The 23,517-nt window shown below is 31.2% G+C and overlaps 1 protein-coding gene across 9 annotated transcripts in view; it reads right to left on the bottom strand.

Annotated features, from left to right (window-relative positions):
• The window catches only part of LOC106678177 (uncharacterized), a 114,061-nt gene that overhangs the window by 24,936 nt on the left and 65,608 nt on the right, over window positions 1-23,517 (bottom strand). For 8 of the 9 annotated variants that reach the window (XR_010843108.1, XR_010843109.1, XM_014416548.3 and 5 more), the window contains 7 exons: window positions 22,392-22,490; window positions 20,384-20,461; window positions 13,659-13,878; window positions 11,223-11,403; window positions 10,969-11,152; window positions 10,389-10,584; window positions 6,376-6,563 (listed from right to left, as the gene is read on the bottom strand). Coding sequence is in view for 7 of the 9 variants with exons in the window: in XM_014416548.3 (XP_014272034.1) it covers window positions 6,376-6,563; window positions 10,389-10,584; window positions 10,969-11,152; window positions 11,223-11,403; window positions 13,659-13,878; window positions 20,384-20,461; window positions 22,392-22,490 (1,146 nt within the window). In the remaining 2 variants the exon portion in view is untranslated. The remainder of the gene's footprint in view (window positions 1-6,375; window positions 6,564-10,388; window positions 10,585-10,968; window positions 11,153-11,222; window positions 11,404-13,658; window positions 13,879-20,383; window positions 20,462-22,391; window positions 22,491-23,517) is intronic. The other variant, XM_024361654.2, reaches the window with a different exon arrangement.

Below are 23,517 nucleotides of genomic sequence, written 5' to 3'. Positions count from 1 at the left end.
TTATTTAAAATAAAATAAAAGGAATAATATTGATAGTTTTAACTTAATTCTCATATCTAAAGTATGAGAAGTTTAAAATCTTACATTACAGGGGAAGTATAAAATAAATTCATTAGGCTTTTCAGTTTTAATAAGACATTTATATGGATTGACCTATATTATTTAAATTTAAATTTGACCCAGAAAATAATTTTACTTGAAAATAAATTTTGTGTGATTGGAAATAGGATATTTGATAAGGCCTTAAAGGTATCCTTAAATATTAAATTAATGTGGTATGGCACCTGGTTGATGGTAGCCAGGTGAAGGGGTCGCATTCCATTCCTTACACCACAGCAGAACATGCTGTCATTGATTATATCATTTACTACATTTAAAGTATTTTTTTTTAGTTAACAATCTTTTGAAAATTCATAATGTTCATAGTTTCTATTAATGCCAAATAATAATTTTCTCAAATAAGAATTTATTTGCTAATCCACTAGAGTCAGTATAGCCTTGATCAGTATAAAGTTTCTCTTTGTCATTATAACTTGAATTTTTCTTTTTCTCTGGTATTAATCCAAGTTTAGTTTTGGTCCATTGTCTACTTGTATTATGTTTTTGAAGAGATTCCTAAATAATTCATTATTTCATTTGCCAAAATTATTCTCAGAAAATTTCCAAAACAAGTTCTTAATAAAATAAAGGATAAATAAAATAATCTATTATTGTGAAGATAAACTTTTTTCTCTTTTTAATGTTTTATGTCTCTTTAATCATCTAAAAGGTTCACTAGGTGTGGGAGTTCATTTAAAAAAACTGGTAAATCTTTTATTGAATTTAATTTTTTTTTTTTATAACATCATAATTATTGATAAAATTTAGTCATTTTAACAGTAGTGGCTAATAGGAATTAATATTTAATATATTTTATTCACAAGTTTTTGTAGATTCAGAAGTTTTAAAAAAGAATTATTGTTTAGAGACAAGTTTTCGAATAGTAAATATGTATCAAATTATAGTGAAATATGAATTGGTTTTATAAAACTATATTTTTAATATGTATTGTATTTATATGTAAAGATGCTATTGAACAAGTATTCGGAAGCATGGACTCACAAAATGGAACAAAATTTCAATCGTAGTGGTCATGAAAAAAGAAATTTTGGTAATTATATATTTGTTGTGTTAAATATGTTATAATATTGAGTTGTAATTATTCTGTGTATTTATAAGCAGTTATTGGCTCAGAGGCAGTTTTTGACCAAATGTTTATTTAAATGACTGGAGTAAAATTGATTCAGAATTAATTTTAAAAAAAATATATATATTTTAAATAAATAATTCAATTTGTATCCATTTTTGTCTCAACACATTTTATTTTTCCTATAAGTCTGACGATTTGGCCAATTCCGGCCATCCTCAGGGACATCTTAATACAATTTTGGAACTTAAAATATTTAAACACTCAACTTCATGCAGGGTATTCTGCCCAGGTCACAACAACAATTTCTAATTAGTCAACTTTTACATTAAAAACAAAAATTTAAATTCATTTATCACAGTCACTTGTTGACTGCGATAAACGAATTTTAATTTTTGTTTTTAATGTAAAAGTTGACTAGTTACAATTTTTTGTTGTATTGAGTGTTTAAATATTTTTAGTTCCAAAATTGTATTTAGATGTCACTGAGGATGGCTGGATTGGCCAAAACGTCAGACTTATAAGAAAAATAAAATGTGTTGAGACAAAAATGGATAAAAATTGAATTATTTATTTAAACAAAATTAACCAATCTCAAGAAAGTTAAAGATTATATATATATTTTGAGTTCAATATCATTTTTTTTTTTTACCTAGAGAGGAGGAGAAATGTAATATCCTCTTTTATGAGTAAATAGTTATTTTGATACATAAATGATTTTAGTTATGTTTTTATTTTATGTATCAACATTAAATACTGTTCATTTGTTTTGTTGAACCAAAAAGCAAGCTAACCAATTTTTATCGTCTACAATAAATACGTTATTCAAAACAACGCTGGCTCTAGTCCTCCCAAAAATCCGTTGAATGGCGGCCATGTTGGGCATATTCAAATATTTTAAAAACTTTATTTTAACTTCCCATCATAATTGAAATTACAATACATTTAAGAAAAAATGTAAGTTAAGAATAAGTATTAATGAAAACTATTCATACAGGAAATCATAGAAAACAACTCAAAAACGTAGTGCTATAATCGATGTTGAGAACTAACAACGAGAGAAGGGGAAGGAAGAAAAGTTGGTTTTTGATCATTCGTTGCTTAGGCGGGAGATAGATGACATTGCCGAGAGGTAGGATGTCCGGAAAATCCCTTAGCTACTCTCAGTAGGAGACATCTTGAAAAAAGAAAACATTGAGGAGTCACCCAAGAAGAAGATGGGACTCCTTGTTTGGATCACCAAACAACACATTTCGATGGATAGTGAGTAAAAAATTGTTAGAGGACCAATACTTTGTTTCATTAGTTTTTGTTTGCTGAAAGAATGCCCAGTGTTAGTTTGTTGAAAAAATCATCAAAACAAGATTCTAAGAAATTGTTAGTCATGTTCTACCTAAATTTAAATATATTTGTAAATGTGTTATTTAAAGCTAAGTGTTACTAAAAGTAAGTGTTCTGATTCCCTAGAAACCTGCCCGATTAAGAGTCTATAATGTTATATATAATAAAATATAAATTCTAATATCTATTTAATATTTAACCTTTTCATATTCAAAACTATACTTTAGATCTGAATACTATTAATATTCATTTTTAATAATTATTGAATATTACAATATATGTACATACATGGCTAAAATACATAAAAAAAAAAAAAGCTAAAAGAATATATACAATAAATATAATATGAAGAAGAAAATATACAAAATAAATAGGGGTATATCATAATCATTCTTTTTCATTTTATCCCCTTTACCGCTTGCGCAATGTGTGGTTACACTTTGCAGTCTGGACCAGATGTCTTGTTCTTTGACCATCTCCTTTCTCCTACTCCATTCCATATCCCGCCTCCTTAACACTCTCCTCCCAGGAAATGTGTGGTCTTCCTCTTGGCCTTCTTCCCTCCACGCAAGTCTCATACATCTTCCTGGCAGTTATATCCTGGTTCATCCGAAGGAGGTGTCTGAAGCAGCGGGCTCAAACAACAACCTTGACAAATACCTGATTTTGTCTCGAATTCCTGTGATATGTGGTTCCTTGTTCTAACCACATTCCTGGTTTTATTATAAAGACTCATTGTGCTCTGAAGCCGTATTGTTCCTCTCCGACCTGGCTATCGACCAATGTTCTTATTTTTGTCTCCAATACTCTAGAGTACACTTTGCTGGGTATACTGAGAAGTGAAATTTCACAGTGGTTACCACATTCTTGATTGTCCCCTTTATTATAAATAGGAACAATCACTGCAACTTCCCAATCCTCAGGAATTCTCTTTTCTTTCCAAATGAAATTCAAAAGATGGAGGAACATCTCTTGGCCTCTACTACCCATGTATTTGATCATTTCGGGAGCAATTTTGTCAAGACCTGCTGCTTTGCCTGGTTTGACTTTGTTGATGGCTTCTTGAAATTATTCTTCACTGATGTAGTTGTCTTCGACCTAAACCTCCTCTGCATCCCTTTGGGTCTCACCGAGCTCTACATCTCTTCCCTCTAGTAGATCTTGGAAATACTCTCTCCATGTTTCAATGATGAGTTCATCATGCCAGATAATATCTCCATTTCTATCCTTAATTCCCTTCAGAGAAGTCAGTTGTTTCCCTCTCATTCCTTTGAGAACCCTTTAGAAGACCTTCAGGTTTTCTTTAGAATTTTCCTCAAGCTTCTGGCCAAAATCTATCCATGATTTCTCTTTCGCTTCCAGCACTTCTAACTTGGCTTCTTTCCTCCAATCCTTGTACAATGGATAAGCAGCAGGAGTTTTCAGGCTCAGATAATTCTTCCAAGCTTCCTTCTTTTCTGGGATCACCCTTTTAACATCTTCTGTCCACCAGGTAGTTCTTCTGGGATCAGACCTTATGCTCTTCTCACCACAGACCAATTTTGAGACATCAAAGAGGATCCTCCTACAAGCTTTCCAGCTCGTGTCGATTTTGTCACTATCCCAAGGTCTGCTTTGGTCTAAAGCCATTCTTTCTACCTCTTCCTGAAAATAGGTGACCATTTCCTTCTGCTTTAAGTGGTACAATTTGATTACCCTTTATTTGGGGTACTTTTTAAATAGAGATATATAGGTGAGTAAATTATATAATAGAAACATCAATATAAAGTAATTAATGCAACTATAAGTTGGAAGTAACTTGAGAATATAGAGTACAAATAAATTATATAAATAAAAAAGAAAAAAATATGGAGTTTGCCGGTGTAGGTAATTGTCTTGCTCCTGATATTTCTCAGTGGATATAGAGGCATCCAAATTTCTGCTAATAAGTAGGTCAAGAAAAGAGAGGGAATGGTCAATTTCATGTTCAACAGTAAACTGAAGACAAGGGTGGTAGGAGTTAAAGGCTGATAGGATTTTGGAGATTCTGTCAGGATCCCCTGGAACAAAAGGTTTGTTCCAAGATGCAATTCTGCACTTGGTAATGCAAAAGTGTAACCAAGTTCCAGACTGATAAACGGATGGTTACTTGTTTCTTTTGGTTATCTTTTATCTTTGACTGGGTCTGTTCTTATTGATTCTCATTTTACTTTGTATAGTGTAGTCAGTGGTAGACATCTAGAGAAAAAGAAGACATCAAGAATCATCCAAGAAGAATAAGTGACTCTTTGTTTGGATTGCCAGTGGATTGGATGTATTCTGGAAACTAGAAGAGGACCACGCCTTTGTCTTTTGTCAGTGGTAGCATCTTTAGAATGAAGACATCAAGAACAATCATTCATCAAAGTAGTTTATATAATTGTTAGTGTTGCTTAACATAGAATTTAAGTAGATTTATAAAAGTAGCCATAAATTTAGTTTAATGTCATTGAGTTCTGATTGTCTAGAAAACCCGCCCTAAGATTAAGAGTCAATAATGTTATAAAATTTAAAATAAAATTATCATATTTAGTTAATATTTAATCTTTCCATTTGAATCTTGTCATCTTCAAAGCTATATTTTAGATCTAAGAATAAATAAAAATTATTAAATTCCCTTATATTTATTTTAATAAAATTTAAGAATATAATAATATATTTAATGTTTGTATTTTTAAAAATCTTTTCTGTAATTTAATTCAAAATTATTTTTAAATGTAACATATTTCTTAACTGTCAATCCCCAGGGAAATAACTTTTAATGTTATAAAATAAGGGACGTAATCTTAAACCTCCTGTCAACTGTTCATTTTTATACTGGCCTGCAGTCCAAAAGGTATATCTTCTATCTTGTTCATTATCTTCCTTAATTCTTTTATTTCATTCTCTTTATTAATCTTTAGCATGTACTGTATTTTATACTTGTTTTTATCTATAGCTATTTCTATTTTCATTAATTGTCTAAAACCTTTTATTATTCTTTTTTAACTTTACATTTCACTGTACATATTTTTAATTTTTCATTTACTTTGTTCATTTATGAACAATCCAGCATCATGGGGTGAAACATTTGCCTATATTAAATAGTTTTATGACTATTTAAGTTTTTTTCTTTGACCATATCTGGACCATTTTCCTTATATTGTAATGCATTTTTGTTAATTAATAATCAACTGCATAATAATAATATATCTAATGGTACATTTAAGAAAGATGATAATTTATACAAAATAAGAGTGGAGTAGGAAATAAAACTAACCTAATAATACCTATTAATATACTAAATGTGCTATCATTAGGAGATTGTTTTAGCTTTAAATTCCAGAATCAAGACAAAACTATAAAAGTTGGAAATTGATTTTAAAGATATAAAAAAATCTAGATTTAGATATATTTTTTAAATTTAATGATCAATATTTTGCTTTCAATATATTATCCCTACAATTGAGTAGAACAGGAGAACTGGTATCACGAGATAGTCAATGTTGTCTCCCTTAAGGTGATTCAAAGACTGAACTAGTCCAGCTGTTGCTATGTTGGGACTAAATGTCCACCTGCCTTATTTTGTGATGTCCAACTATTGGCAGAGTAAGGCACCAATGCACAGCTCAGGCAAGTTGCAACACAGTCACCAGCTTTGAACTCACTGACAATACAGGTCAGTTAAAGTGGTTATTATATTATTAAAAGAAAAATGATTCACTGCTATTTGTTAATATTACCACTGAATATATTTATTATCAATAGACTGAGATATTTATGCAATAGAATATTAACAAATGTCAATATGATAGACTAGACAAAAATATTTTTTATTAGATAAACTGTACCTTGTTAAAAGTTTGTATTTTCTCTTTTCTTTCCTGATAACTTGAAGATTCTTTAATGTTTCCTATCATATTCCTTATGTAGCTCGACTCTTTAATATTCTGCAACCGTACTTCCAAAGGATCTTTTTTTAAAACAAATGATATGTGCTCAATGAGTTCTTCAATTACAGCCATTCCTTCAAGTGTTCCTGTAATTTTGTTTTAAATTATGTTTAGCCCACAAAAGGAGAAAATACATAAACTTTTAAAATTTAAAAATTAAAATTTTTGATATTTATCAAGAAATACAATAAAATCATTAATTATACAATCAGATAATAATGATACAGAAAATAATTAATACTATGTATATTAAAATTAACATAACAATGACAATTAAATTCAGAAATAAAATCAAGTTATAAATGTGTTGTTGTAATTTCTGAGTGTTTGTTTGGGATGTGTCAAGCTGAAAAAACCATACATTTCATCTTTTTGGTGGAAATATGAGTGACCGTAGTTGTAAATTCAAGAAAAGTTGGTCTAGTGATTTGTGACAATGAAAAAAACTGAGATTCGAGCAGTGATTAAGTACTTTTAAAGAAAGGTATGAAAGCAAAGGAAATTCAAGGGGACTCTACTCCTTAATATTCAACTGTTGCCAAGTGGACCAGCATGTTTAAATTTGGTTGGGAGAGCTTAAATGACGATCCGCGTAAGAGATGGTCAAAAAGTGCTACAACCCCAGAATTTATCACAAAAGTGCATAAAAAGGTCATGGAGGATCGTTGACTGAAAGTGCGTGAGATTGCTGAAGCAGTAGGGATGTCATCTGAACAGGTATATCACATTTTAACTGAAGAATTGGGAATGAAAAAATTATCCGCAAGATGGGTGCTGCGGCTCTTGACATTGGATCATAAACGCACCAGATTGGAAATGTCTGGACAAAATCTGGCCCGTTTTCAGCACAACCAACAAGATTTTTTGCACCAGTTTGTGACTACAAATGTAACTTGGGTCCACTATTATACCCCACAGACAGCAGTTAAAGCAGTAGAAACATGCTGAATCACCACCACCAAAGAAAGCAAAGGTAGTACGTTCGGCCGGAAAGGTCAGTTTTCTGGGATGCAAAAGGTATTATGCTGATAGATTTTCTTCCTACTAGCCAAACAATTACGGCGCAATACTACGCAAACCTCATAGACCAACTACAGGAAAAGATACGTGAAAAAAGGCCTGGTTTGGCAAGGAAAAAAGTCATCTTTCATCAGGACAATGGCCACCCGCATAGAAGTGCTATTGTCATAGCAAAACTTCATGAACTGAGGTACGAATTCTTGCCACATCCACCTTATTCACCTGATTTAGCACCATCAGACTTTTATCTCCTCCCCAAGCTGAAAATTTTCCTAGGTGGACCGAGATATCCTACAACAGAAAAACTGAAAGCCGAATTGGAGAAGTATTTTGCAGGCCTGGAGGAATCTCATTTTCGAGATGGGATCAAGGCATTGGAACATCACTGGAGCACTTGCATTAGTCTACAGGGAGACTATGTTGAAAAATAAAAGCAGTTCCACTGAGGTAAGACACTTTTTTCTAGTACATTCTGAGAACTTTTCAAACCACCCTCCTATGTACAGAGACACGCATGAAAAAGTTTATGAGATATGAAAATTGAAATAATAAAAATAAAAATAATACTCCATTGAATTGATCTTAAAAGTTTGAATATAAATAATAATAATTTATTTCTCAAAATTTCATTTTTATATTTATGAATACAATTTTCATATCTCATATTACTACAATTTTTCATGTTTTTTTATTATTATTTTTTTTTTTTGGAAAGAGATAGTTGACCATATGAATTAAAGTGAAGGAAGTGCTGTTTTCCAATTTCAGGCGCTTAAATATTGCTCTATTTAACTATTTTAAAGTCTCCTCTTCCCGTTTTAAGCAAATATTTCAAAAGTGACATATGACCATCACTCTCTGGGGAATGTCTGGGTGGGAAGGATGGCCTCTTTTTATGTATGTTATGATCTCCTCTTATGAGATTGTGACATGTACATATATACAAGCATATATATATTCTTCAAAGACATTTTCTTCACCCGATCTTCATTAAAATCCCATAAGGACATCATTAGTACTAGAGTGGACAATGGGAACAAGACTGTTATCATGGACTGTTCAGACTACAATGACAAAATGACCTTTCTTTTATCCAACTGATCTACATAGGTATTTTATATCTTATCTTCGGAATGATTCCTTTTAACAGCATTCATTTTAAGATGATGATGGAACGAGTGCTCGGGTACTAAGGTACAATAGATCTAAAATGACCCCTTTAATTGGGTTATCCCTGAAGTCATGCTAAGGCTGTAGGTTAACACTCCTCTCAAAACCTACACTTTGAGTGTAGGCTGAGGTAACAAACAATCACTATAATCCACAGTCAATCAAAATTCTTATTGACAAGTATTGCCTATTACAGACCTTAATTTTAACTATTGCAGTATCAAAGAGGACTGAGACACTGGAATCGGATAGTGATGACAGAACTGAACCCTTTGTGCCCCTAATTTTCTTGTCAGAACCTGACATATTCCTATGGAAGGATCTGGCTCTAATACATTATTATTTTGGGAGGATGAAGAAGTATTAGGAATTTTCCCATTCACATCATTCGTCCACCAATTAGTAGATGTTCGAAAATGCAACAATGAATTATGTCGCCTTTCACATTGATTACAAGAACTAGAGCAGGAGCATCTATTTGTGTAATGTCTATTAAAGCCCAAAAGAGTATTTTCTTTTCTTTTCTCTTATATTTTACTTCCAAGTGGTTTTTTATTTTTTCTTAATCATAAGTTAATTTCTTTTTTTTAATAACAATTCAGTTTTTATTTTTTGTAATTAAAATTAAATTAGAAGTCATTATGCTAATAAGAAGGTTTGTTGTGGGACGCATATATAATACAATCGCTGTACTAATATAATACATCACTGTGGCTCGGCACATATAACAACATTGCAAGCTGCAATGGAATAAGTGCCTAAAACAGACTGATAAGGCAGTCCGCAGCCTAGAGTCTAGAGTCAGAGTTAAGAGGTACCAACCGGCTCACCGACTTTCTAACTCACCAGACTACTTGATTTTCGGGGTTCACCTTACTAGTGACCCTCACCCAACATATCGACTCGACAATTGCAGTTTATGAGTGTGGAAGTGAGAAATATAATCGATATGCGCAAATCGACCCCCTGGCCATCTACTGTGAGTGACTTTTTTTTTCTCCTATTATCTCACCGAGCTTCATATTTTTTTGTTTGCTTGTAACTCAGGTTAATTAACTTATTATTTCTTGCATAAACAAAAATTTTTTTTTTTTTTTTTGTTTATAGATACATATCAAAATATTTTCTCTTTTTACTTCACAATTAACTCTTTTATTTTTTTTGTAACAACAAGAAACAGTTCATTTTTTTTATTTGTTTATATTTTAATTTATTTATTAAATTTGTATATCAGTAGGAAGGTATTTTTTTATTCTTTAATTTTTCTTAATTATTTTTTGTGATATTCATTTCAGGTCCTTCGTTTTTTATTTTGTGTAACCCGGACCAGCGAACATTTTTCTCTGGGAAAGAGGTCACTTACAACACACATACAACATAAATCTAGCAATAGTATTTTATCAAACAGTTGTTTAGAATCCATTTAGCGAAAGTGCGAGCACTTATACAAGTAGTGTCTTTCTCAGCATAAAGGACAATTAATATGTGCCATGGACATATGTGTGGACATTAAAATATTTATTGTAATATTTTTAAACCTGTTGGGCAGTGAATGTCGAATATTTAATCCGAAATTCGAAGTTAGGGTGTCGGTTTGTAATGGTAATAACCCAATGAATTAGAATAGGCATTGATTTCATCCATCTTTTTCTTGAGAATAGAATTATTAAGCTGAAGATTAATCTAAATCTAAGAAAAATTTACATTAAGCATTTTGTTACCTGGTGCTCTCATCCAAGAAGAACTGGGAGTTGAGGTAGAAACTGTGTTCAAGTCTATTTCCCAACCAGAAGAGTCATAACAATTTACCATTCCTGACTTGAATAACATAACAGCAGGGTCATTTGGATAACATCCTTCATCGCTGTAATGCTTAACTTTTAGCCACTCTATGTACCCAGTGTCATCAAAACCTGCCTGGGGATTGATAGAAAAATAAATAATTCAAGATTTGTTAGTTGAATTCTAACTTTAGGGGTGCTACCTATGAGCCCCTGTCAGAACTAAGAACTTCAGTGTTTCCCGCCTAGGAGCATCATCCATAACTTTCCAAGTGTTATGTGGTGTTTATTTATTGATGATGATATATATGTACTGTTCTGGGGGTATGGATGCTCTTAGTGTGAAATATCTTCCAGCTCTATTCATTAAAATTTGTTTGACTAGATCATGTGTTATGTTAAATGGAGGAGGGTTTTCAATCCAATGAAACTCTAATACCTATTAGTCCGACTATATAAAACATTTAATACTTAATACTTATTCATGAAACAATAAAGGAAATTATTAGTACATAAAAACCTCATATTTAGAATACGATGCGTTTCTTTTCCCAATGGCTTTCATATTCGTTTCAATGTCTAATATGACTTTCACTGGACAGTTTAGCTTGTAAGCTGCAAGAGCACATGCAGTCGCCACCAATGAAGCACGTGTTATTTTAGAACCAAAGCCTCCTCCTATTCGTTTTACCTCCATGTTAATACTACAAAGAAGTAATGTTATGCAAAGTAATTAAATGTCTATTAACTACTAATCTTAAGGATTTTACAAACCTGTTTTCTGGAATGTTGAGCACTTTAGAAACCGCTCCTTGGATGCAGGACATCCATTGTGTAGAAGCAAATATGTTAATTCCATCTTCAGTTGGGTTACACAAACAACTTTGAGGTTCCATTGTGAAATGATATTGTGGTCCCATTTCAACTTCTCCTTCCACTTTATATTTTAATTTTTCTGTGAAGCATGTACTAAATATTGCAGATTATATAATATGCACTCCTGCATGGTTAAGTGTCCTAACTGAAAATATGAATTTAAGATCTTAAGGAAAACATTCCCTAAGAAGGTATGTCTATCAATGTTTTTTTTAAAGAAGATATATTAGATGGATAAGATAGAATACTAAAATGACCTTGTTCCCTTAACTGTGTGCAAAATATTGACAATGCAAGGTTTAATACTATTGGGTTGTAAAATAAGTTCGTAGCGTTTTTCAATATTTCAATTTAATCCTCTCTGTGTTTATAAAATCATGTTTACATATTCTAAAAATGGATTAGTTATGGTGCTTTTGTGCATCAGTTTCAACTGAGATTCCTTATCTTTAAGTGGTATTTTGCTAGCTCAAAATGGAAGGGTAAAAAATTAATTTTCATTATTAAATGATTTTTATTTCCAAAAAGGAAAATCTACTGCACAGGTGTTTAACAAAATTTGCAAAGTCTATGGCAATGATGCATTAGGAGAAACCACCATCCATAAGTGGTTTGCTCGGTTCAGAACTGGGAATTTTGACTTGGAAGACGCAAAGCACTCGAGTCGTCCTTCAACTGTTGATGATGACCAAATTCAAACATTGGTCACAGACAACCCTCACTCTACGACACGGGATATCATAGAAACACTTAACATATCTCATGTAAGTGACTAAAATCATTTGGGGGCTGTGGGATGTTTCTTGAAGTGATAATGGGTTCCTCAGAATTTGACGGAAAACAATTTATTGGAAGCATATCCATTAACTATTTTTTAGAAATTGTTTGGCTGGGATGTGATCTCCCATCCACCCTATTCACTAGACCTTGCCCCAACAGATTTTCACTTATTTTGGGCCCTTCAACACTCTCTTAATGGGAAACACTTCAATTCGCTCGAGGGCTGCAAAACGCACATAGACAAGTTTATTGCGCAAAAATCTGAGAAGTTCTGGGAGGACAGAATTATAAAATTACCTGGAAGCTGGTAACATGTAATAAATCAAAATGGGTCATATATAATGGATTACAAATATTTACAAGAATCTAAAGTTTTTATTGAAATCACCAGTAAAAAATGTTATGAACTTATTTTACAACCCAAGATTTGGAATTAGCACTGGAAACTCACAATGACATTATCAGATTTTTACATGCTTTTATGGAGTACTAATCATTATGCCTTGCAGTTATACTAATGAGAAATATTCTGATATGGAGTTAGAGTACAGTTTTTGCAATGGTAAGCCTAAAGCTGCCCATCATGAATATTCTGTGTGAATTCTAATGAAATGAGGAATATTTGGATGAATGAGGAAATATTAAATAATTCCAAGTTTCAAAGTCTTAGAGAAACTGATACATTTGCTATAATGCCATGTGGAGATGGTGCTTTTACCCCTTAATGATATGAAGTAAGATGTGTGATCATATAGCAATATTTTGATAATACTTGTACTCCATTACCAATGGATACAAAATTTATTACCACAAGTTTTTGGGTAAAGAAATTTTTCAGATTGATATTTAAATCAAGTTGATCATATTCAAAATTTTTCATGACTAAATTATCTATTCATGACTATTTAGCTATCTTCACAAGAAGAGGTATCTTCAATAAGAAAATTAATCATCTCTGGTTGCACTAAAATTCTCATGTTATTCGTGAGCATCATTTCCAGCATGAGTTTCAGGCTAATATGACAAAGTTTAATTATTTAATAACGAATACAATTTTATTATAATAACTTAAATAACTTATAATAATAAAAAAGTATAGACGTGAATATCTATTAAACAAAGAGTAAACGAACATACCTTCATAGGGAATAATATTTCCTATATTCCTTAATATTTTTTCTTGTTTTGAGATCCTTAATTTATATTTTCAGCATTAAAACATACAGAATACTGTATGTACTCTATATACTCTAGATTGCATTGGTTGGTATCAATTTTTAAAGTCCCATGACACTTTAGCATAATATAAATATTACAATTATTCAAATAATCCACTATCTATTTTGCATTTTAAAAAGAAAAACATTTTTTTTACAAGTTTGAAATATCTCATGTGATATTATGATGATACCAACTAGCAAGTGGTTGAAAACACTGAGTCATAGGCTGCAGGGATTGGTGGATTTGAAGAAAGTGATAGTATGTCCTTTAAATGCCTAGAGCCAGATTATGTATTTATGAATTTGAAGGTGTTTTTTACATGTTAATACATACCAAAGTTAATATTCCTCTTTGGCTTATATTTTGAAAAATGGTTGATTCTTGAAGTGTTTTCAGTTTTTAAAACATCTTTAATTGTAAGACACAGTTCTTCTTGTGATTCTATGTAATCAATACTTATAAATTGGGCTGCTGTATTGGCCACATCCTCAGTTTTGGCAATAATTATTCCTACTGGCTGCCCACTATAAAGAACCTTTCCTGAACAAAACAACTGTAAAAAAAAAATTATTTAAACTAGTATTTGTGACATAAATATGAAAATTCAATTTAAAAATTACCTTATTAACTTGATTGAAAACTGTCAAGGGAAACATTAAATTATAATTTATCAATCTATCATTTATAGCCTTACTAGATTTTGTTCAGTATTAATGATATTCAAATCTACTAATTTTAACCTAAAATATATTCTCAATCAAAGCTTAAGACTCCGTATTATAATAATTTAAAAACAAAATCATTATCTAATATGAAAAATCTGTACTGGCAACTTTTTGAGAACAGTTAAAACTTTGACCATGGTTAACAACACATTGACGTCAAGCCATGGTGGATTGGGAGGGTGTACGACGATAATGTGTGGTTAAGAGAGGTCCTTTTTCTAGCTTGCGTTTAGGGTGGTAATAAGAGCTCTAGCACCTCTCTTTCACCTTGTATTATCCTAAACCGTGTTTAGTACTGTCCTAGCTTCAAATAACTAACCTTGTTATGGGCTGTACCTTCTTGAAGGATTTTTACACTCAAACACTTGCCATGGTTAAAAAACATTTATTTAAACTTTATTTGGCAAAATATTATGTTTTACACATTATATAAATTAAAAGAAAAGAAAATATCAACAAAAAAAACATATTTTTTCCCAGAGGAGCCCCTGCGGTCAAAGTATTAAGCCCTCTACAGACCTCAAAAATAGCAGTTGAGTTGCTAGTGATTCGATCTTTTCAGATGGTAACATGTCCTTACGATCAGAAAGTCAAATAGAGACTGCTAGATTCCATGCCCAACTGGATTTCATGCAACAAGGCTGAAACATTAAATGAATGCAATTTCTGAACATGAGTACACATCAAAACTATAAGAAATTCTGAGAAGTAATAGTGTTTGCCAAAAACTGATAAAGGCCCAAAAAATAAAAAGCATTGCTCAAAGTGTCAGAGAAAATTGAATCTGCCAGGCAAAATAAAGAAACAAGGAAAATGTATAGGAACATAAACACCTATAAGAGTGGATTCAGAAACGGAAATACGGATCAGTAGTCAATGATAATAATAGAGAAGTGCATTTTCCTTGGAACTGAAGTGTAAGACCAATGGAAAAGACATTTCCAGAGGCTGCTCAACCACAAACAGGAGAAAGAATTAGTACAAGTGAATCAAGAAATGGAAAACATTGATAGTGATGAAGATGTACCACCTGACACAGAAAACATTATATATACATAGTAGGAGGAATGAAAAATCCTAAAGCATCCTAAGACAAATGGTCTTTGGTGGACAGAACTTTCCAAAGTGGCAAACTGGGAAATTGTGGGTGTTTTCCAGAATTAATATCACATATTCTGGAAGAAGAGATCCCAAATTGTCAATGCAAGAATCACAGAGGAATCAATATTGCAATAATTTGTGAACAAGATCTTTTCTATAGCTCTCTATAATAAAATTTTACTATACATAAAAAGAAAACTTAGAGATTACCAAGAAGTTTTCCAATAAAACAGAACCAGTAGACCTAAGCTTTTCTATTAGGCGGATCTTGGAGAGGATGAGAGAGTTTAAAATATATGTATGAATGCTGTGCATAGATTTCCAGGCAGCATGTGAAACCACTAACAGGAATATCCTATATAGAGCTAAGGGAGAATCAGAGACACCAGATAAGGTCATCAAGCTCACATGGTGATGAGGAATGAATACCTAGTAAAAGCTATAAATGGATTAAACAGTTCCCATTCTACTTAATATTGTCCTCCAAACCATGAATTGAAGCAAGCTGAATTAGACTCACAAGGGGAGGCTATGGACATGAGATCACTGATTTCAATAAAACTTTTTTTGGTGATACTAGTTCAAAAAATATTATACACTTGTCCAAGGGTTCTTGCTATTGCACCCAAGGAGCCAAGAAATAAAAATTCTTTTTAGAATTTGTTTTATGTTATTGCATACCACCTTTACTATCCATGTATGTAATGATTATTATATATCAGTATTGATTTTTTTTAGGTAGATTAAGAACAAAATATTATTGATTGTATTAAATTAAATTGTAAGTATATATTACTTACACATTACTAAAATATAATAAAATTACTAAAACCAAAAGCAGCTGCCAAAAAGTAGACCAAAACAATTTTATGTATGAAAAATAAATTCAAATTAGGTTTTAGCATCTTTGAAAACCCATAAATTTTCATAAAATATAAAAAATATTTTGTCTGGCCCACTTTGCAACATCAGGAGGCAGAAACTTGTGAGATATGGGTAACTATGAAACAATTCAGACCAACTGACAATGCAAAATGGGCCAGGTAAAATATTTTTTATATTTTATGAAAATTCATATTTAAGGGTTTTTTGAGGAGGCTAAAAATGAATTTGACTTGACCTGTTTTTCTGTAAAAAAAGTTTTTTCGGCCTACGTTATAGGAAGCAATTTTTGGTTTCTGAATAAATTTAAACTCAAGTAATACCATTAACTACATTTTTTAAGTTATTCTACTCCCAAAAACAAATCAGTCAGTTAGTGTTATTAAAAAAAAAAAAAAACATTAAAATAATTTAGACTGACAAAACTAGCAAAGTAGAATAAAATATTTTTTTATGAAGATATAAAGTTGGTATTCATTTTTCACATCCTCAAGAGACCCTTGGATATGAATTAAAAAAAAATAAAACATTTTTACTCAAAATTTCCATCTTTCTGAGGCCTTCAATGTTTTTTTTGTTTTTTTTTTTAAATCTCCAAAAGCAATAACTTCTACACTACATCACTAATCTACAAGAAACTTAAAAGGGGCTTAGGACTCTCTAAACTGTACATAATGATACAAATGGTACCTCTATATAAGAATTAGAACTAGAGATATGAAATAAAATGTTTGAGAAATTTTTCTTTATTTGAAACTGATTTTTCTTTCATTTAAAGGTATAAAATATAAAAGATATTGACATTGTATAAAAGAGTGGAAATTCAGCTTTCCAACAGTTACAGTTACATTGGATTTAGTTAACATTGTAAGGAGTTATGAATTTATTTTGTGAATGCAGGACATCAGCAAAAAAATCTGCCAAAAAAATCCTCAAAAAATCTTGCCCAAAAATTTCTAATTTTTGATCTATATGAAAATTCTTATTTAAGGGTTTCAAAAGACACTAAAACGAATCTGACATTATTTTTCCTAAACAAAATTTTTTTGTTCTTCTTTACTGGAAGGGAATTTTGGTCCTTGTAATTTTTTACACACTTAAAATCATTTAATGTCATCAATAATCTTTTATTCTTATAGCACACACAAAAAAAAAAATCGATTAGTATATAATAAATATTAAAAATATGCACAGCAAAGGTGATATGTGATAACATACCTAGGGTGTTGTTGGTGTTAGGGGTGTTTCGTGAGTGAAAAACCAATATCTTCCCCAGAGTAAAATGTTCGTTGGTTCAGGTTAAAATAAAAATGGAGGACATGAAATAAATCTCAGAAAAAAAAAAATGAAGAAAATGTAATAATAAAAAAAAAACATAACCTTCCAAGTGATTTACAAAAATTTAATGACAACATAATAATAAAAGTAAAAGAAATTAGCCTATACAAAATTAAATAAATTATAAAGCAGTCAAATATTTATATAAGTATACAAAATAAAAACGAAAACTTGAGGTTTGCTGGAAAAATAAAAAAATAGTCCCTCACAGTAGGTGGCCATGAGTTTCGATATGCTCATATTGACAATGCCTCTCAAGTCTAATATATTTCATTCGAGATGCCCACCTTTGATGAGCTGGTGAAAATATGATGATGGAAGAGGATCACTGGAAAAATGGTGCCGCAATTGAAATCGGTGATCCAATGTGCATAATGCAATCCTCCCCCCCTCTTGTCAGGAAGAACTATCAACAATAAGATGAGCCAGATACTGACATATAGGCTATGCAACATCAAATTGAGAACTACACCCATCAATTGAGAATTTACTGGTAAATATAATTCAGATGATAGCATTGTGGCAAATTAAATGGGCATATAATGTTGTAGGGCTTAGTAATGAACAGATTGCTACAAAGTTAATAAACACAAATCTGTATTGGTATCAATGGGTAAATGTCCACAAAGTAGACTGAAGGAGGCATAGCTGAGAAAATTTTGTCAAGACTGATGGGTCTAGTGGATATGAGTTTGAATGGGCAACACTAACTAGTTGCATGAAAACAGTGATTGGTGGTATCAAAGTAACGAATCTTCGGGTTCACTAAGTCTTTATTATTATTATAGACACTAGCATATCCTGATGATGTGATAATCAGTAGAAGATACCAAAACAGCCAAGAAAGATTTCATCAAGTTTGATGCCAAAATTTAGTGTATGATTCTCAGGGTTAATGAGGGGAAAACTAAAGAAATGGCATTAAGGGGAGAGAAACCTGCACACTCTCACCATATATGTTCCTTCAGTGACTATACTTTTGAAATGGTGAATAAACAAATGATGAGGCGGAGATAAGAGTACTGGCAGAAGTAAGATAATAATACTGGCAGGAAATAATGCATACTTTGCTCAGCTAAAGCTATTAAGAACCAGTCTGTTGAGCAAAACCACCATGATAAGACATTGTAAGACCTATATTAGACCTTGCATAACTTATGCAAGTTCGACAGATGCTCAACAAATCAACTGTAGAGAAAATAGACAGGTTCGAAAGACTAATAATCAAGTAGATCCTCGGGTCAGTTTAAGAATCAAGAGGTCTAAAAGAAGGAAAAAAAACCAAAAAAGTTTACCAACTCTATCAGGAAGTGGTAGTACCCAAGTTTGTAAAAATAGTTAGGACAACTGTATAGGACGGATGGCTCAACAGCAGTCATGTAGTCAAAAGGCTGTGAAAGGTGTGCCCAAGAAATAGTCCCGAAATGGGATTATGAAATAATGTGGGCAATTACCTTTGAAAGCTGAGCATTAGTATCAACATGATGGAATATAGAAAGCAGTAAACTTGTAGAGCAGGCAAGGAACAGCTATATGCACCTATTATGGCACTAATATACAGTAAAGAATTCATACTACAACAAGAATAAGGTAAAAGTTTTTCCATATCACCTTTTCAGTATCACTCTATATTAGTATGAACAATAATATTAAAATCCTCTTCATTTTTACCTTTTTTAAGGAAAAACTAAACATTCTATTTATTTATTTTCATGAAATATATTTTTTTCTATAAACTGAAATATTAGTATCACATTAAAACATAAGAATGAATCTGTATATTAGAGATAAATATTAATACAGAGCAAAATATTAATTTTTAACATGATAGAGGTATAACCCTGAGCATTTCCTTCACAACTATTACTGATTTACTACAGCTAGTTATTGAGTAATTATTTTTATTGCTCCTATCCTTCGAGTTTAGGTTTTATACAGAGAATTATTACATAAAAAATTTGTTTATATTTTGTTCAGTGATTGTTTTTATTTGTAAACAATAACTAAGAGTGTTCATTGAGTTTTGGTTGTTGAATAAGGAAGATTCCCATACATAGACACCCTTAGTGCAATATTTTTTACCTCTCTCTGCAGTAGATTCATTTTGAGACACCCTTCATGCTATTTTTATTTTACTATCATCAAGAGTCAAGGTAAGAATATTTTGGAGATTCTCCTAAAAAAGAGAACTTGAAAAACCCAAAGCTCGCCAAAAAAAGGTACATTTAAATTTATAATTTCATCTTGACTGGAAAAAATCTATTTATTTATGTATGACTTTTTTAAGTTCACAATAAAAATTGTTTTCTTGTAATCAAACTAATTTCTTCCATACAATGTTAAATCTAAAAATAAATAAATCAGAATTTTATATTTAAATTTATTAAAATCAACATGTGACTTCTATTCCCGTTTTTATAATGGTTAATACTTAATATTTGGAACTGACTAAATTAAAATGAAACTATTTTAATTTATTCTCAAAAGTGATTTCATTTGACAAATTAACCCGTTTTTTTTTTTAATTTTTAAGTTTTTTTTACAGTTATTACTTAAAGAATGATTTTAAAACAGTGTAATATTTTTGCTAAAAACTAAAGTGATTTTTGGAGACAGCAATTAAATCCATAGGGCACCTCTTGTGTAAAGGAAATAGAGTTCACCTCTGCTGTATTAATCATAAGCACAAGCCATATGCAAAAGCTCTTATCTTAACAATGGTTATAAATAAATATTTGTTTATTTCAAGGTTAATAAAACCCACAAAAATCATGTCATTTCATGAGATGCAATCACCTACATACCTCTTTTCTGTCAGAATAAATTTATTACTGATACATAGTGTTATTAACCACATAAAAGTTAAAATTGGTAATATGCAATGTAATAAATTTAAGAAGAGAAGCTTATAGACCATAACCTATGTTATATCTCTTCGATAGAGTTTCAACAGAAAACCACCATTGTCAATTTTTACCATAAATATAAGCAATACATATTTAATAACTATACCTCTTCTTCAACTGGTACTGCCTTAAACCTTATTTTTTTATTAATATAAATACTGGTTAAATCAACTTGATCAGGAGCCTGTAACATAATGTTAGACAGAATAATATGAGCGAAAGGACATATTGAAATAAATTTCATTTTTTTATTACTGAAAATCATAGTTGCTTTAGTATTTTCATTATCAGTTGTTTATTTGGTTTAATATCGGTTATATATCATTACTATGGCAGGAGTTGCTATGGAAACTTGTCGAGATACTGTGTATAGTAACTCCTGGTACCAATTTAAGAGGTGAGGTACTCTGCATCAGAAGACCTCAACATTGAACAATGTTCAATAGGTTAGGTACGCTGGATAGGAGGTGAATTGCCAAAAAGATTGGTGAGTCTTACAGGCATTCGCCGTAAATCCTCACAGGATTGATACTCCATTCAATAAGGTATTCGTTTTCCGTTGTACAGGAGATGCAAGTTCTAAAGGTTTAAGTGCTTAAAAGAACTGATCCTCCCTCTGCAAGGTATTCGCTTACAGAAGCAGTACAGTGTAGCCAGTTTGACAGGTATTCACTGTAGATCCTGGCAAGGTTATAGGAAAGAGGTGAGATCCAGAAAAGGCAGAATGGAATAATAATACAAGAATCTTTTCCAAAAATAGAGATAGAATATGGTGATCCACTGATGTATATCATTACTCATACCTTCTAAGGAGATAACCATGTAAAGCAGATTGATAAATGGTTGTTAAGTGTGCCATAGTGGTATTTTGGATCAAAAGATTTGATTGTAATATTTATTGATTCAAATAATATGTATAAGAAAATTACAATATATTATATGGTAATTACATGTATAAAATTTAATTATTTACAAGAAATAATTCATATATCAATACATGACATTTGTCTGATGTTTATATCTTTGATTGTACGTTGCGTAATGGTAAACTGTAACAGTTCTAGCGGCAGCTAAAGTGGTTACCAGCTGATAGTAGCAGTAGAGTTACACACCTATTGGAGGCAAAATGTATAAGTTCCCAAGAATCCTTCCTGAATTTCCCACATTACCAGAGGTCTGGTGAGCATTTTCTGAAATTTATCCTTTTTCTAAACATTTTGGAAAACTGGCTTAGCAAGTAATATCATAAGTTGCTCTGGACGAAAAAGATTTTGTTCTTTTCCTGTATCAACAATTAACTATAAATTTTAATTTATATAGAAAATCCTATTTTACTTTTAATATAGTAAGCAGGGTGTCTTGACTATACCCCTCCTTTCCTTGAACCTCTTTTCTCAAAGAATTTTTTTTTTTAATTATAAGTGTTCAATAGGAAGGGCTTTGCTTCATGATCATGCCAAGTCACAGATTATAAATATAGAGACTATTCAACTTCACTGTCAATGTTCAATATATTTTGGATGTAAATACTTAAAAATTTAAGGAAAGACTGTGGTGTACAGTGGATTGAATCAAGATATTGATTAAAAGACAGGATTATTGCTGATTGGATTAGAAAATCTACCTCTATGTGCTACCTCTCTTGTCAGTTCATAAAGCTTTGCCAGTGAAAGCTCTTCTTCTGCGTTACTTTTCTCATAGAAAGCTTATATCAATAATAGAAGTTTGGATTTGTAATTTATTTCATGATTTTTGGTTTAAATGATTTTAAGTAATAAATAAAACAGAGTTCTTGTATCAGTTCTTTCTCCTCTCTCTCTGTTTATATTAACATTTATCAGTTGAGGATTTGAATAAGGTAAGCATATAACACAAAAGTCAAGTACCTTCATTAAACTGTGTCCAGAAATTATACATTATTCAGAAAAACTCACTAGTGGTCTGATTCTTTATTTACGATTCCCATATGGAAATGGAGAACATAGTATTGAATTAAGTTTATTCAAACAATAAAAAAACTATTACTTTATTCTAAAAATGGACAGAACTTTCTGGTTGACCTCATATTATTAGCATATTTCAGCAAATTCTAAATAGTACAGGGTTTATAATACCTTTTCTCTTGAAGTTGTTGTAACAGCTGTTGGTGGACAACAAATATTCTTGCCAGGAATATCATTAGCTGAAAAAAAAGCCACAACTCCATCCATTGCCTGAAAAAAATAGCACTGTTTGGTTATGTATAAATGCATTATAGTATATAAAAAATAAATAAAATTTAAAAAAACCTTGTTATTGGAAATATAATCAGGAACAACAAATTTCTTATGAACATGAACGGATGATACCTTGACCAGTCTTCAGGTCAAAAAAATATGAGAATTATATGTTTTTCCTTAGGAGGTTAAAATGGGCGGGAAATGTGACTCAGCAATCCATCAGGACGTTTCTACACAACAATGAATGCCAATATAGTAGGCAAGAGACCATGTGGGAGGCCAAAAACCAAATGAATAGACATAATCCCAGAATAATAAATTATTTTACATATCATTTTTCTATACATTTTGGCAATTGATGAAGAAATAACACAATTAGGTTTTCATCGAATGGGGTCCACAATAGCGCAATAGACCAAACATATCTTTGGTGAATGTTGTGAAATTATTTTTAGGTGGGTTTTAAAAAAAAAGTATTAAAAAACTGAGAGATATACCATTGTCCATCTGTTAAAAATTGATTTAAAAAGGTAAAATGCCATTTCCACGAACTCCAACAATGGTATGTCATGTGTTTGATCAATCGAGCTGTTATAGGTCACATTTGATACCAAATCTAACTGAATGAAATCCAATTTGTCATAAATATAATGAAACTATATTTGAATTCATGTTTTATTGTTTGAATATTGATATGCTGTATGGTTTCTTAAATCTTGGGTATACTCGTCAGGATAAATGAAGCATACATTTCACGTTTTATTAATCTTTCTGCTGTGGATCAGGGAGGCTTTTATAACAAAAGAACAAAGAGTATATGAGGTACTAATGGATGGTACTAGCCAACAGAACTAAACAAAGGTAGAGTTAAGCAGTTTTGGAATAGCCTAGCTGTCCAATGGTCTGAAGTAGTGTCGCCATCAATAGTATTGTTTTATTCATAATTTATTTACAAATTTACAAAGTGTTAAGGTTAAAAATAAAAAAAATTAATTTGAAAGGAATATGGTCCGGGTGCGGT

This window comes from Halyomorpha halys, unplaced genomic scaffold (assembly GCF_000696795.3).
Source record: "Halyomorpha halys isolate HHAL.00 unplaced genomic scaffold, Hhal_1.1 Scaffold127.1, whole genome shotgun sequence".
NCBI lineage: Eukaryota > Metazoa > Arthropoda > Insecta > Hemiptera > Pentatomidae > Halyomorpha > Halyomorpha halys.
Note: the sequence above shows the minus strand (reverse complement) of the source record. Positions and strands in the feature narration are given on the sequence as shown.